General features: G+C 32.7%; 1 protein-coding gene across 4 annotated transcripts in view; it reads right to left on the reverse strand.

The window, feature by feature from the left end:
- Positions 1-462: 462 nt before the first annotated feature.
- Positions 463-14,374, reverse strand: part of DENND1B (DENN domain containing 1B) — a 365,288-nt gene continuing 351,376 nt past the window's right edge. For all 4 annotated transcript variants that reach the window (XM_074222288.1, XM_074222287.1, XM_074222286.1 and 1 more), the window contains 3 exons: positions 9,972-10,051; positions 8,668-8,884; positions 463-7,922 (listed from right to left, as the gene is read on the reverse strand). In XM_074222288.1, coding sequence (XP_074078389.1) covers positions 7,383-7,922; positions 8,668-8,884; positions 9,972-10,051 — 837 coding nt within the window. In that variant the 3' untranslated portion in view covers positions 463-7,382. The remainder of the gene's footprint in view (positions 7,923-8,667; positions 8,885-9,971; positions 10,052-14,374) is intronic.

The raw sequence follows: 14,374 nt of genomic DNA on the forward strand, positions 1-14,374 counted from the left end.
AGGGATGATGCTAATCTAGGGCAACTTTTTTTTAAAATCTTGCTTTGTTTTCATTATGTCAAACAAAGCAATCTCACTCAACACACTGTCCATTTCTACTTCAATACTATCTCCATGGACAGACCCTTCTTACTATTCATAATCATGTCCTTATTAACTCTTACCTGACTACTGCATAGCCTCCTATTTGGTCTACCAGTTTCAAGTACTACCTCTCTCCAATTCACTCAGAAGCAAATGTAAAGAAAAAAAAAAACTCAAGTGAATGGGATTCTAAAAAATGAAAAATAAGTGAAGGCAGTAGTGTTAAGACTTTTAGTTAGTTTTCAGTGAAAATAGCATGAGAGAGCATGCCCAATGTTGAAATTTCCAATGTTCTTATGGAAGATTCTCCAAGCAATAAACCTTCCTCCTCCTCCCTCATCTCCCTCACACCAGCCATGACTCTTCTCAAAGGTAAAGTGCACGTTAATTTGCTTTATTTTCAGTTTATATTGTGTACCGATCATTACAATTTTATTTTAGGTACATTAGGGACAGAAAACTTACTTAAAATTAGAAACAGTTATTTTTATATGAATATTTTGGGGGATTTGGTACCAATAAATTGACTTTACATAATTTTCTATGGGGAAAATTCACTTTGAAATACATACAAATCGCATGAACAGAATCTTGAAATGAAATAAATTCATAAACTGAGGTTCTACTACAGTGAGTTATCCCAGATTAGGTCTCACATGAACATGGGTTGATTTTTGCATTCATTGTGAATCAGGTCTATTATATTCCTGTCCCTCTCACTCCTTTGCCCCCACCCCGCTGGATTCTCTTCTCTGCCATTGGTATGAATGAAGTATGTTTCTCATTAATAAGGGCCTAATGACTGGTAGTCCTGTTCTATTTAAGCATTTAACATTTGATCAGCTTTTAAGGAAGAATATTTGTTTCAAAAATATAGCAAGAACATATAACCTTTCCCCCAACATATTGGAGGTGTAATCCTTCTTTTATACCATCTCACAGTCTGAGGAGGGAGATTAAGTTCACAGTTTAGATCAGTTCCTGTCAAGTATTAGTCTCACTAAATTAAAGTCCAAAGTTCCCTGGATTGGATCCTTGCTCTGTTGGGTTGGTTGCAATATTTGTCCTAAGATTCCTGTACCTCAGAATGCCCATGTCTCAAGATCATAGGATGGAAACTCTACTCCCTGCACTAAGATCAAGAAAAGGATTAAAGAAAAGGCCCAAGACCATTTCTTGGGTCCACAAGGCCTAAAAGGGGAAGGGAAGAGGTATGAACCTTTACCTTAGTATGTGATTGAAGTAGTTCTTTGCCTCCAGGCAAGAATGCAGAAAAAAGCAATTTTAAAATCTTTTGACTTCAAAGTCTATCATATATAGTTGCAGGCTGTGTTGTATGATTTCTTGTCTAGGTTTAAACTAAATTGGCTTCCCAAGAGCACCAAAAGTCAAAGTACCCAGGACAGAAGCAGTGGAATCTTTGTGATAATTATTCCTCTTGATACGAATAATCAGTTGTTACTTATAAGAGGCTTCATGACTTGAAGTTTTGACATGGACAAATTTTATTTTAGGTTACAGTATTGGGGGCACTTTATGGCAAGGTGGAGTTCACCAAAATAGGCATTTACATTTTAATTCCACAGCAGTCTCTAATACACACATACATATATGCATATATGTATATATGTAACTATACAAACCTAAAAACTTATGCATGTACACACCCACATATGTGCATATTTACATGTGTGTATATGTGTATATATATACAACACATACACACACAAATTATTTTCCAGATAGCAAAGTTCTAGCTGAGAACTTTGGAGATGACTTATACTGTAGTCTGAAGGATGCAATACCATTGAATCATATCTCAATGCTAGGTGGAAGTTTTCATAAATATTGGTAACTAACTATAGGTCATGGTGTTGTGCAGATGCTATTTATTTTTGAAAGTTTATTCAAACAGCTCTACTTCTAAATAAAAAAAGTTAAGAAGCATTCAGTTTTGTACCTATAATAATTCAATTTTTCATGGTGATCCTATTCCAATGCCTCACTGTTAAAATAACAGTTACTGCTCATAAGGTATAGTCTCTGGTGGTCTACAAAGTCTTCAAAAAATGAGTAATATGTATTTCCAGCATTTTGGGTCTCCATTACTGGAGGACCAACTGATCTAAGTTCAAGACACTGATCATCAGAAGACTCGTCAGATCTAATAAATATTTTTAGCCAAGTTAACTCAAAAAGAGACGAGGCATAGGTGGGTGTTAACATTTGCTTTAGTGGAGTTAATACCTACATTCAGGAACACATAGATAATACAAAGTGTCAAATAACTGTAACAAACTTATGTTACCTAACAAGGGCTTTCTTTTTAGCAATGCTAGGGGCTTTATAATGCAATTAATAATTGTTTGCAATAATTTTTAACAATGTTGCAGCAGAATAATATGCCTAAATATTATATGACTATGAATGGCTTTTTAAGCAGACTAATAGTATGTTGTGATGTGGGAGTATAGCATATATTTAGTGCATTTTCTAGGCACATGTTTATATTTTTGTCTTGCTATCACTTAGAGTCACTGAGTCTAGGACTTGAGTGAAAAAAATCATTACTGTAGGACTACTGTGGAAGCACAGGTTATAACTGAGGCCCAAAGATTCATTACTTCTAATAATTCATCAATGAAGTTTTAAAAATTATCTAAATACACTTTACACATAACTTCTTGAATGTAAAACATTCAAGTGAACCAAAAAAGATTATCTTATTATTATTTATACAGTACCTGATTGTTTTTGGTGTATTTGCATATTGCATCCGAAACTACAGATTTTCCACAGTGCTTTTTTGCCTTATTCAAGTATAATAATAAAAGTAGGAATCTATAGAAGCTCTAGGATTAAACAAACTGTACATACATACAAGAAAAATTCACCTAATTTACAGAGAATCAAAAAGTATAAGCAATGCCCTTTATGAACCTTAGCAAAGACATATCACAATAAGGGATGTCACAATCTGAATATGTGTTCACCGCCATAAAAATACTATATCATATTTAGATGATGCAGAAATGAATAATTTGCTTAGGAATTACCTGACAAATACAGCAACTAGCATCCTAAATGTACATCTGAATAAGTATATTAGCTACCAAGTACAATACTTTTGATTCATGGTATTAAATGCATTAATCTTAGGTACAGTATTTTCTTATTGCATATTTTTCTGTTGCTAAGACCATTAAGACACCACAATGTGATGCTCATATTAATTTTAAATAAATGAAAACATACTTGTCTACCAATGTACATCACATACTTTTCTTCTATAATCACAATGAACAATGCTACATATATTTTTATATAACTGAAAACTATGACCTTTATCTGCTAGAAAACAGATATACATATTTGTGTCAACTAAATTATTCAAGAAAAAAATATTGCACAAATCCTATTAATTTGAAAATCTAATACATTTGCCTAAATATCCACATAATTCCCTAGGGTCAATTGGATCAAAATGTTAATTTGTCCAAAAAAAATTTCACCTCTTAAAATAAAAAATAATATGTTAATATTATTATTAGATCTAGATGAAAGATGTCAATACTGATATAAGGATTTTTTGAAAGTATTTCTTACCTTAGAAGTACGTTTTTGTGATGGGATATTTTGGAGGGCTCCTTTGTTTTTGCTAATAAGACTTGGGAATTTATTTAACATTTTTAAATTTGTTTTCTGATTTACCAAAAAGGTGTTTCATAGTGAACAAAAGAAGACAACCATAATAGCTGACTTTAGGGTAGCTAATTTGTTTAAAAGAAGGATAAACCATCTTAAAATTTTTTTTAATATTTTTTCTATCTTGGTAAATAAATACAGGGTCAATTTTCCCCCCTGTGATTTGAATCTACCCAACTTTTCAAAAGAACCATGCAATTCAATGGCATTTTAGAAGTAATAGAAAGGCTACTACAGTATAAATAAAATATTGGGATATGGGGATGAATATGTCTTTTAAGAGATAATCCATATCAAATGAAATTTATCATATTAACTTGACTAGGTTTTTTATTTTTTTTGCAAGCCAAATGGGGTTAAGTGGCTTGCCCAAGGCCACACAGCTAGGTAATTATTAAGTGTCTGAGATCAAATTTGAACTCAGGTACTCCTGACTCCAGGGCCAGTGCTCTATCAACTGTGCCACCTAACCACCCCTATCATATTAACTTGAGAGACTTATCTAGACATTTTTTTTTCTGGAGAGTGGAGGTCTAATTTTCTTGATTAAGCTCTAACTAGTTTAATACAGTGTCCTAAAATATTCTTGTTCACATTTTTTTTGTCTTGTTCATATTTTAAAAGGACACTGGTAAAGAGCCTTTCAGTGACAGTCCTGGAAGTCCACATTATTAGCATATTATACTGAAAAGAAAGCTTAAAATTGGAAATACCTTCTAAGGGTCTTTAGTCAGAGGGTTCTTTAGCTTCATTCTTTCTGGGAAAAATGGCCCTTTAAGTTATTTCTACACAAAATACAAGTTTTTTTCCCTTGATGGTCACAATTATTAGATAATTAATCTTATTAGATTGAATTAATATTACCTTATGGATGTGAAATGTTTTCCATTTTTACATTAGATTTCAAATTCTTTGAGGGGAGGGATTGTCATTAATGCAGCTTTATAAATTCTCCAGTCTAGCAGAGTATCTTACACATACTTGTTACTCAAATACATATTTACTGAAGGACTGTGATGTTAATTACTCAATCAGAAAAAAAATCCTGATCTATATTTATGGCTTTACATTTATTCAAAAAGACATAATCTTTAAATATGCTACTTTGTGTCTAAAAATTACAGTTTCTAAGCCTGCATTTTCCCGTTTCTATCTTTCCCTTCTTTTTTCCTCCTCAATAGAATATATATGATACATAAGACAACTGGATCAAAATCTGAAGCATACGAGACTCTTTGATGACAGGAATTAAATAATGGCCAAGACTTTGCTGAAGAAGAATAACAAAACCAAAAAGGGAGTTCTAATTAGACAATAAAATTCTAATTTCTCTAAAAATTCTTTCATGATAATTTCTTCAATAAATGAGATAAAATTATAAACTTAATTTGTTTCATCAATTATTAATAATTTTAGAAAAGGAAGAAAAAACAACAAGAAAATGTGAATAGTTTAATTCCTGGGCTATTCTTATTAGACTACCTACAACACTATGAAGACTACTGACTGAATATAGATATAAATTAATGGCTTAAAATACCAGTGTTGGCTACTCTTTTGGCTATTTTGGCAGTAACAAAGGATTAAAAAATTATGGACAACTATCAATTTTATAGTTTTAAATAAGGCACAAATGTTAGCCTTTAAGATATCATTGAAACTTAAAAAAACACTTATACAATCTTAAAAATGTACCTTAAATCATTTAATCAAATATGTAATAGATATTTATGGAAAAATATTTTTCAGAAAAATGATCACATTTGTATAACTGCCCACCTTGTACACTGTTTGAAGGATTTAGGAGGAAAACTTGGGTCATAAGATACACTCATATTTCATGCAATTAAGAAAATGCATGAAAATGAATTTTCATATATCCTACATTTCAATTATTTTTCAAAGATTTGATATGTGAATGATTCTCAAAGCAATAATTTACGTCAAAATTCATTTTTAAGAACTATTTCAGTTAACTGATTTTGCAAATAGTAAAGTGGTACTTGCCAACTAAGTTAGATGATATGGTTTACTTTTCTGAGGTAATTTAGGAATCCTATAGTTTTTTTAAAACAATATTCCCCAAATAAAATCTTTTTATTACATATAACCATAATGAACTATAATGCAAACTTGAAATGAGAAGATTAAGGCAATATCTGACAAAGCCTTGAGTTTTTGAATTATAAAAAGATATCTCAAAAATTTTTTTTTGTCGTTAAAAGGTATACAGTGTACACATTATTCTCTCCATTTGAAACCTAAATGGATGCAAAAATGTCCACTATAATTCTGGAGTGTGAACAGGGAAAAAAACCAACAAAATCTTGCCTTTTTTAAAGAAAATGGTATTTTTTGGTACTTAAAAAATCTCTAGCAACTAAAAATATACTTAAAAAAACCAATCATATATGGAAAAATATTCCCTTAGTAAATGTTTCATAGTGAAGGTCTAATGTTCATTAAACTGCCCCTCAAAACCCTCCAAGTAGACTGTGTAATTATCTTTTCCTAAAAATACTGTCTATTTTTTTGTTTTTAATGATAATCATTTTGTATAATATAGAAAAGCTGCAGAATCTAATTAAAATGAATATTTCTCTCCTTTTTCTAGCTGTTCTTTTGGATCTATCTTATAGCACTATGAAATAATTCTTTATTCCTTTCCAAAAATCTAAGATGTTTAATAATTCAAAATCCAGATGTTATCATTGAAAGTAAATGGTGTTGTAACATAAAAAAGAAATTAATCTTAGCAATACAGTCTGTGAATTCAGTTTATACCATATTTACCTTTCTCAAGACTCCTAAACAGTAGAGATGTACATGGGGACATTAGAAACCATTTAAAGTGTCTCAGTTGTAAACAGAAGTTCATTGACTTCACATTATGTTTCAGCACTTCATATACCGAGTAAAAGGTGAGCTCGTACCTTTCAAAGTTTTGGAAGACATGGCCTTATTTTTCTTTCTTTAAATCATATGCAACATTCTAGGAGATGCTTTTTAATTCAATAAAAGTATTTTAGGCCTTTGACTCAATGCATAAAAAGTCATTATTGCTCTTCAGAACATTTGCCTTCCATGACCATTAAGTATAATCCCATAAATCACTCATGATCACTATGTAATATTTATTATAGGCTTGAGATTAAGGCAATTTGCTGATCAGTATTTTAAGAGTTTCAGGCTCATTTTATAACAACTTGTTCAGCTCATGCTCAACCAAAATGAATGCAGTACTAATTGATTATCTAAAAGTTATTAATGATTCCCTCTGGATAAATGAAATTGATGACATTAAGCACCATATTCCAGGGGCAAGCATGTTAAATATGTAGACTCCACAAACTAGTACCTGATCTAAAAGCACAACAGCATGGTTGGCTTTATCTTTAAGATGCCACATAAACAAAGCAATAGGTGAAATAGTCATTAAATTACTGAACAGGTGAAATTCATGTACCACACCAAACAGCATTTCAAAATTATAAGTTATGGTTCCTACAAAACCTGTTTAACATATAATTTGAAAGTCTAGGAGGATTCCTTATGAACTTTTTAAGGAAATGATCTCTCCTCTGACAATCAATTTAAGCCTTATTTCCACTACTGTTATCATCTGAAATGTTTAAACCATGATGGAAAGCAGATGTCATATGACATAATGTCACCACTTCATGAAGTAGTCCACTATCTTCAGAAGTTTCCTTTGCTTCATTCCCATCTTTTTCCCAGGGAACTAGAGTTGATAGATGTCTTCTAAGGCTGAGTTGATCATCTGAGGTATGGCTTAGTGTTTCATTATTTTCAGTTTTTCCTTGGAAAAGACTATCTGTGTGTGAGTCTTCCAGAGAATCAAGCTGTAAAACTGATTCTACAGGAGAAGCTGAATTAATCACCATCACTGGGCAATTCACATTGTTGGCACTGAGGTGTTTTTCACTGTTTTCCTCTTTCAGAATGAATAGAGGTTCTGTTAAACCAGCAGAAGAAGAATATTTCCTTGGGGATGGTGGGAGATGTTTTCCATGGAGAGCACTATCATCCTGACCGAGATTCCATTCAGCTTGATCACTAGAACTGCTACAAAGTATAGCCAGATTACTCTCACTAGGTGCATTGGATTTGTTCTGAAAGAATATACAATTTAAGAAATTAATTATCATTTTTAAAAAATCAGTTTTTCTTTGGCATTTTTAAAATTCCAAAATAAATGTTCAATGTATGAAATTATCAACTAAATTCTCCCAAATTTGTCTATTTATGCTGATAGGAATGAAATAGACATTAACTTCCATGACCATACCATTTTGGACTTCTCATCTTGGAATTTATACATTCAGTGTCATATGGGATAGATGTTTGGTCTTTTCTTGTAACAAGACTACAGCCTTATATCATGTCTACTAGTTATTTTAAATAAAGCAGGATACTGACTATTATTAATCTTTAATCCAATAAAATGGGAAGTTATTTATAAATAAATTAGTGCCAAAATCTGTATATTAATATTTCTGGCAATTTCAGGGCAATATATTTCATTTAATTGTTTCCCCAAAGAAGACAAGTATAAAGTGGATTGAAAAATTAATGTGTTTTGTTTGATGGAAAGAAATCTAATTAGTGATAGCAGTGACTTGAACCAGGGAACCTATAGGGAAACATTAGCATTTGACAACTCACATAACTTTATGTAATAAAATGGCAATATATTTTTTGAAGTACTTACATTTACATACCTTACAAAAATGACATAAAACTTTAAACTATTTACAGATTTTAATATAGGCCCAGACAATCACAGAAAATGAGAAATAATATGTTGGCCTGTAAGATGAAACACTAAATTGCAAAAGTTTAAAAAAAAAGACTAACCGTAGTCTTGTAATCAATATCATCCATTGATCTAAAAAAATCCAGGCTCTTTGCTGCTGATAGCTTTCCTTGATCTGAGCTATGTGTACTCAAAGTATCAAGGATTTCTCCTAGTAAGTCCATTTCACCTGGGTAGTGAGTCTTTACTCTAGCTTCAACAGAATCATCGCTTTCATAAAAATAAGCAGAAGCTTCCTCACTGTCTTCTGATGATATCCTAAAGAAAAAAGAAAGAACTGAAGGTTTGCAAAAATATAGTTTTTTACATTGCAAAATCATTTTGTAAACAACTTTTGATCAATTATAATATTCATAACTGAATTTCAAATCAAGAGTATGTTTCCATTGACACAAAAGTTAGGAAAAATACATGATGTATCTCACAACCAAAGTTTTGAAAGACAGGGACTTTGATTTTTATATCAATTCAATTTTTGTTGATTTTAATGATATGCAAAAATATAAGTTATCCTAAGATGTTAGGAATTTAGATTTGAGAATGAATACTTTTTTATTCAATCAAAAACCAATCACTATAATACACACTCAAGACACAAAGATAAAAATGAAAGAGTTACATCCCTCAAATAACATACATTCCACAGGGAGAGACAAAATGTAAACATTTAAAAATACAGAAAAGAAATACAAGATAATTTTGTGAGAGAAGCATTAGCCTTTGAGAGAGAGGGATCAGAAAGACCCACTAAAGAAGTTAGCATTTGAGTTGAACTTTAAATGTTAACTAGCATATATCTAAGAGGAAGAATTAAAGATGAAATGCATTTTAGAAAATTTGAAATTCCTGTGCAAAGGGAAATGGAATGCTATCTGTAAGGAACAAAAAGGTCACTCATTTACCTTAGGAACTGGTTTGCTTACATTCCTTCTTTTCTTTATTCCATCCTTCCTATTTCTCTCACTTTTGTTTTTTTAACAATGAACCTCTCTATTGTGCCCAGGCTTGAGGTATAAAAACTGCAATAGCTTTATTCTGCTATTGATTGGCTCCTTAATCTGCTCCAGTTCACCTTTTTTAAAGGGAATGAAGTGTCCCTCCCTTTCTTCACTTGGAGGAGGTAGGAGGTTTATTATATTAATTTCCTTATTGCAGATACTTGATTGGCTCCTATTGCTACTCAGAAGTCCCAACCTTAAGACAATCACCAGCCTTAGTTTTCCCTAACAGATTTTAGGCATATGCCTGAGAAGATCGAGGTGTTTATAAGACTGTACTGTACTACTGAGACCCTAAACATCAGTTACCTTAAGACCTCAGGTAATGTGAAAAGTAATTTACTCACTTGCTTGCTCTGTCCATGTCATCATCTTCATCTTCAAATAGCACACAGTCACTGCTTTTAATTGGTCGTTTTATGCGAGCCTAAAAGTTGTGATTAATAACAAATGATCAGTTTATATGTAATTTCTAGAACGATATTACTTTGAGGAACAGCAGAAAAGAAATATCCATTCAAGGTTTTTATCAAACAGTTACTGTTTAATAACTAGTCAAGATTAGAGAATTGGGCAATTATTTCTCTGTTAATTTCATCATAAAAATCCCCAAATACCTCTCCCTCCAACTATATGTGTGTACATGTGTATATATGTATTGTGTATATATTCTGATGGTCAGAAAGCAGATGACATGTTCAAGAAATAGTCAGAAGTTTCTAAGAAAGGAGTTTGATGTATTACTTATAGTTTATATCAAATTGCTTGCTTTCTCAATGGAGGGGGTGGAGGATAGGGATGGAAGAAGGGAGAGAATTTGGAATTCAGGGTTTTGAAAATACATGTAAAAACATTTTTTAACATTCGACTGGGATTAAAAAAACTAAAGAAAGGAATTTGATAATCCATGTCACTGATTCATGACATAAAGTATTTTTCACACTTATAACAATCAGTATATTATGTTAAGTACTATAGATGTAAGATAAAACAAAAATATTCTAGTTCTCAAGTGCCTTACATTGTACTAGCAGAATACAGCTTATACACAGATAAACATAAAAATTATTTGAGGAGAGGATATGGAGATTGTTCCTAAATTGGATCTTGAAGGATGGTAAAGGTTCAAAGAGAAAAGATAACCTGAGAGAACATTCTAAGTTCCCCTTGATGCAGGGGAAAGATGAAGAGAATTCTGAGTGTAACAGGAAGAAATTGGGTGGAGATGTAAATTGACTTCCACCTACTCTTGAGATGTAAATTGAATACCATGGAAAAGATATAGGGAATTATGATTTGTAGCAGAAACAAAATTTGTAATATTAGGCTGGTAATCTTGTGAAATTGGGTAGAGATCCCCATTTTTGATGTACTCTTGATTCACTGTTTAATGTAAAATTTGTATCCTGATTTCCTTAGGCTTCACCTTCTCCCTAATTCCTGGTCCAGTAAGAGAAAGGGAATTCACCTTTTGCCCTCTGGATGAGAGGGAAGACTGGGTTAGACTCCCATTCAGGGTTGCAGTCTTTTCTGATCTGTTCATCCCTTCCTATGTTTTGTAAATTTTTATTTTATTTCCACCCTTGCTTTCCTCAGTTGGAATAATGATTGCTCATAGGCAGAACTGAACTGAAGTAGTCAGTGGCTATACCCTCAAGGGAGGGGAGAGGGTGGGAAGAGGAGCCATGAGAAAGGGAGGGAATGGGAAGGAGTGAGCAAGAGGGAGGAGGAGGAAGAAGAGCGAAGGAGGGAGGGGGAAGGGAGGGAAGGAGAGAAGAATAAGACTGAATGACAGGAAATGCAAAATAGAGAAACCTGAACTTCATTCTTAAGTCAACATGGAGTCATTGCATCTTATTAAACACAGAAGTAATATGGTCAGATCAGCTCTTTACAAATCAAAATCTGGCAGCTGAATGAAAGGGGAGAGAGAGAGAGAGAGAGAGAGAGAGAGAGAGAGAGAATTAAAGAAACCAAGTAGAAGTCAAGGTAAAGATGATAAATGTATGGATTAGGGTGGCTGGAATACTAACAGAAAAAAGGAGAAAGATTTGATAGATGTTGGGGAACTAGAATGGACAAGGTTTGACAAATAGTTATATATGGGGGTGAGGGAAAGTTAAGAATTGAGGTAGACTTCTAGATTATGAACCTGAATAACTGTAAGGATGGTAGTTCCTTTAATAGAAATTGGCAAATTAATGGAAGAGTAGGTTTAGGAGAAAAGAGAATCAGTTCTGTTTCAGAAATGTTGAATTTGAGACAACTTTGGGATTTCCAAGTAGATATCAAACAGGAAACTGGAAATATGGGACAGGAGCTTAAGATAGTTAAGGGTTAAATATGTATATCTGGGATTCATCTGCATAGAGATGAATGATAGATTACTCTAGATACAATGATAGATAACATAGATACAAAAGGACCTATGAGAACTCTGTCTTAACTAATGGATGGGACTAGGACATAATGAACATGAAAAGGACTCAAAAGTATGAGTTCAACAGGTAGCAGGTAGCAAGAACAACAGTACAGTGTCAAGAAAACCAAGGAAGAACCATTTGATCCATCACTACCACTAGTAAATATATATCCCAGAGAGATAATGAAAAATGGGAAAAGATCCACAAGTACAGAAAAATTTAAGGCAGCTGTAGTGGGGAAAGAATTGCATATGGAGAGGTTCCCCTCAAAAGGGAAATGACTAAACAATTGTTCAGAAATACTGTTCTGTACAAAATCATGAATGGCCAGAATTTACAAAAGCCTGGAATCACTTGAATGAACTGATGTTGAGTGAAATGAGCAGAACCAGCATTAACAGCAATATTGTAAGATGATCAACTATGATGGTTGCAGTTGCTCTCAGAAATTCAGTGATCAAGGATAATCCTGAGACACTTGTTATCCATGTCTAGAGGGAAAAAATATGGGGTCTGAAGGCAGAGCAAAGCATACCATATTCACTTTTAAAAACTTCTTTTGTTTCTTTCTCTTCCATTGGTTTTCTTCCCCTCCTTAGTTCTAATTCTTCCTTCACAACATGCCAGATATGGAAATATGATGAAAATGTTCAAACCCGTACGTTGCCATGGGGGGGGGGGGGAGATGGAAGGGAGGGTGGTAGAAAAATGAGGAACCCAAAAGCTTGCAAAAGGATGAATGTTGAAAACTATCTTTGTATAAAAATTGAAAAAAAATCAAGAAAAGCCAACAAAAAAAGAAAAAGAAAAAGGGGAAAGTATCAGAGTGAGGAGAATTAAGCTTCAAACCCTGTAGAAAAGACATTAAAGAAGTGAACTGAGGAGAGGCCATTGTATTTATCAATGCCAGGGAGAGAAAATCCATGGCAGGATAGACTAATTAAATTATGGGTTCTGTTTTCACTTAAATTGTCAGTTCAAATCATTTATTTGGCTAGTATCCTGACTTTATAACCACTAGCATCTGACTTTAAATGATGAAGAGTTTAAATTTTACTTTTTTATTTATCAATGTACAGTGCAACTAGACTAGAGAGTTAATGAATAAACAACCTGCACCTTTTTAATATTAGTCTTTTAAACTTTTAATAGACTATACAAACACAATTAAAATGTTATAAGAACTGTACAGGACACCAGAGAACTTAGAGAAATCAATTACCTATTTTGAAACAATAACTGCTTAAAAATTTAAATACTGAAGAATGTATTTTGATCATCTACACACTGTGGTGAGTATAACTATTATATCAAATACCTGGTGAGGAATGTTCAGGTGAGAGTTTGTATTCTATATTACTTTATATTAATTTTAGGCACAGCATGACTAAATGAATAGAAGAGAAATGATCTTAAAATAAATAATACCAAATAATGGGGGGGAATATCAAAGGCATAATGAAAAAAAACAATTTTGAATGATTTTGATAAAACTACCACAAAGTTTTGCCTCTACCTTGTAAGACTTTTTGGTCCAGTAAGAAAATTAGTGAGAATGTTTCTTATAAACATTTATAACTCATATTATGTCAGACTTTGTTTCTGGGATATTATTGGGGAAACAGCGTTCCTATTGTAGAAACAGACTTGGTTTTGGTGTCTGAGGACTTGGGTTCAAATCTTGCATGTGACTGGTCATTTTTTTCTAGGACATGGCAGGCAAATTCTTAATTTCTTGGATCTCAGCTTCCAGATCTGCAAAATGAGGTTATGCTCCATGGCCTCTAATAACACTTCCACTTCTAAATCTATAATCTTTTTATCTATGATGTAGTATGCTGTACTAGAAACTATATTGTAGGAAAATAACTCAAGTTATTTAAAAATGGAGGTTAGTAGTTGAGGCAGCTAGCTGGCACAGTGAATAGAGCCCCTGCCCTGGAGTCAGGGGGCCCTGAAGTTCAAATCTAGCCTCAGGCACTTAATAATTACCTAGTTGTGTGACCTTGGGCAAGTTACTTAACCCCATTGCCTTGAAAATACCAAAATAAAAAATAGAGGTTAGTAGAAAACTGGGACTAAATTAACATTATAGAAAAATTACTGCATGTGAAGTTGTATTTGTATATGTATATGAGCAAGAATAACAAAAACCTGGCCAATTTAGGTTTCTTTGATAATTTTATAACCCACAATAAAGAAATCATGGGTTTCAATAAAATTCTAGAAATGAGGGGAATGACACTCTCAGAAGTTACAATTAGAGAGAGAGAAAAAGGTTTCATTTATCTGTGTTGTCTATGTGGAGAATAAGTACAGATGTCAAA

The sequence above is a fragment of the Macrotis lagotis genome, chromosome 2 (genome assembly GCF_037893015.1).
Source record: "Macrotis lagotis isolate mMagLag1 chromosome 2, bilby.v1.9.chrom.fasta, whole genome shotgun sequence".
Taxonomy (NCBI): Eukaryota; Metazoa; Chordata; class Mammalia; order Peramelemorphia; family Peramelidae; genus Macrotis; species Macrotis lagotis.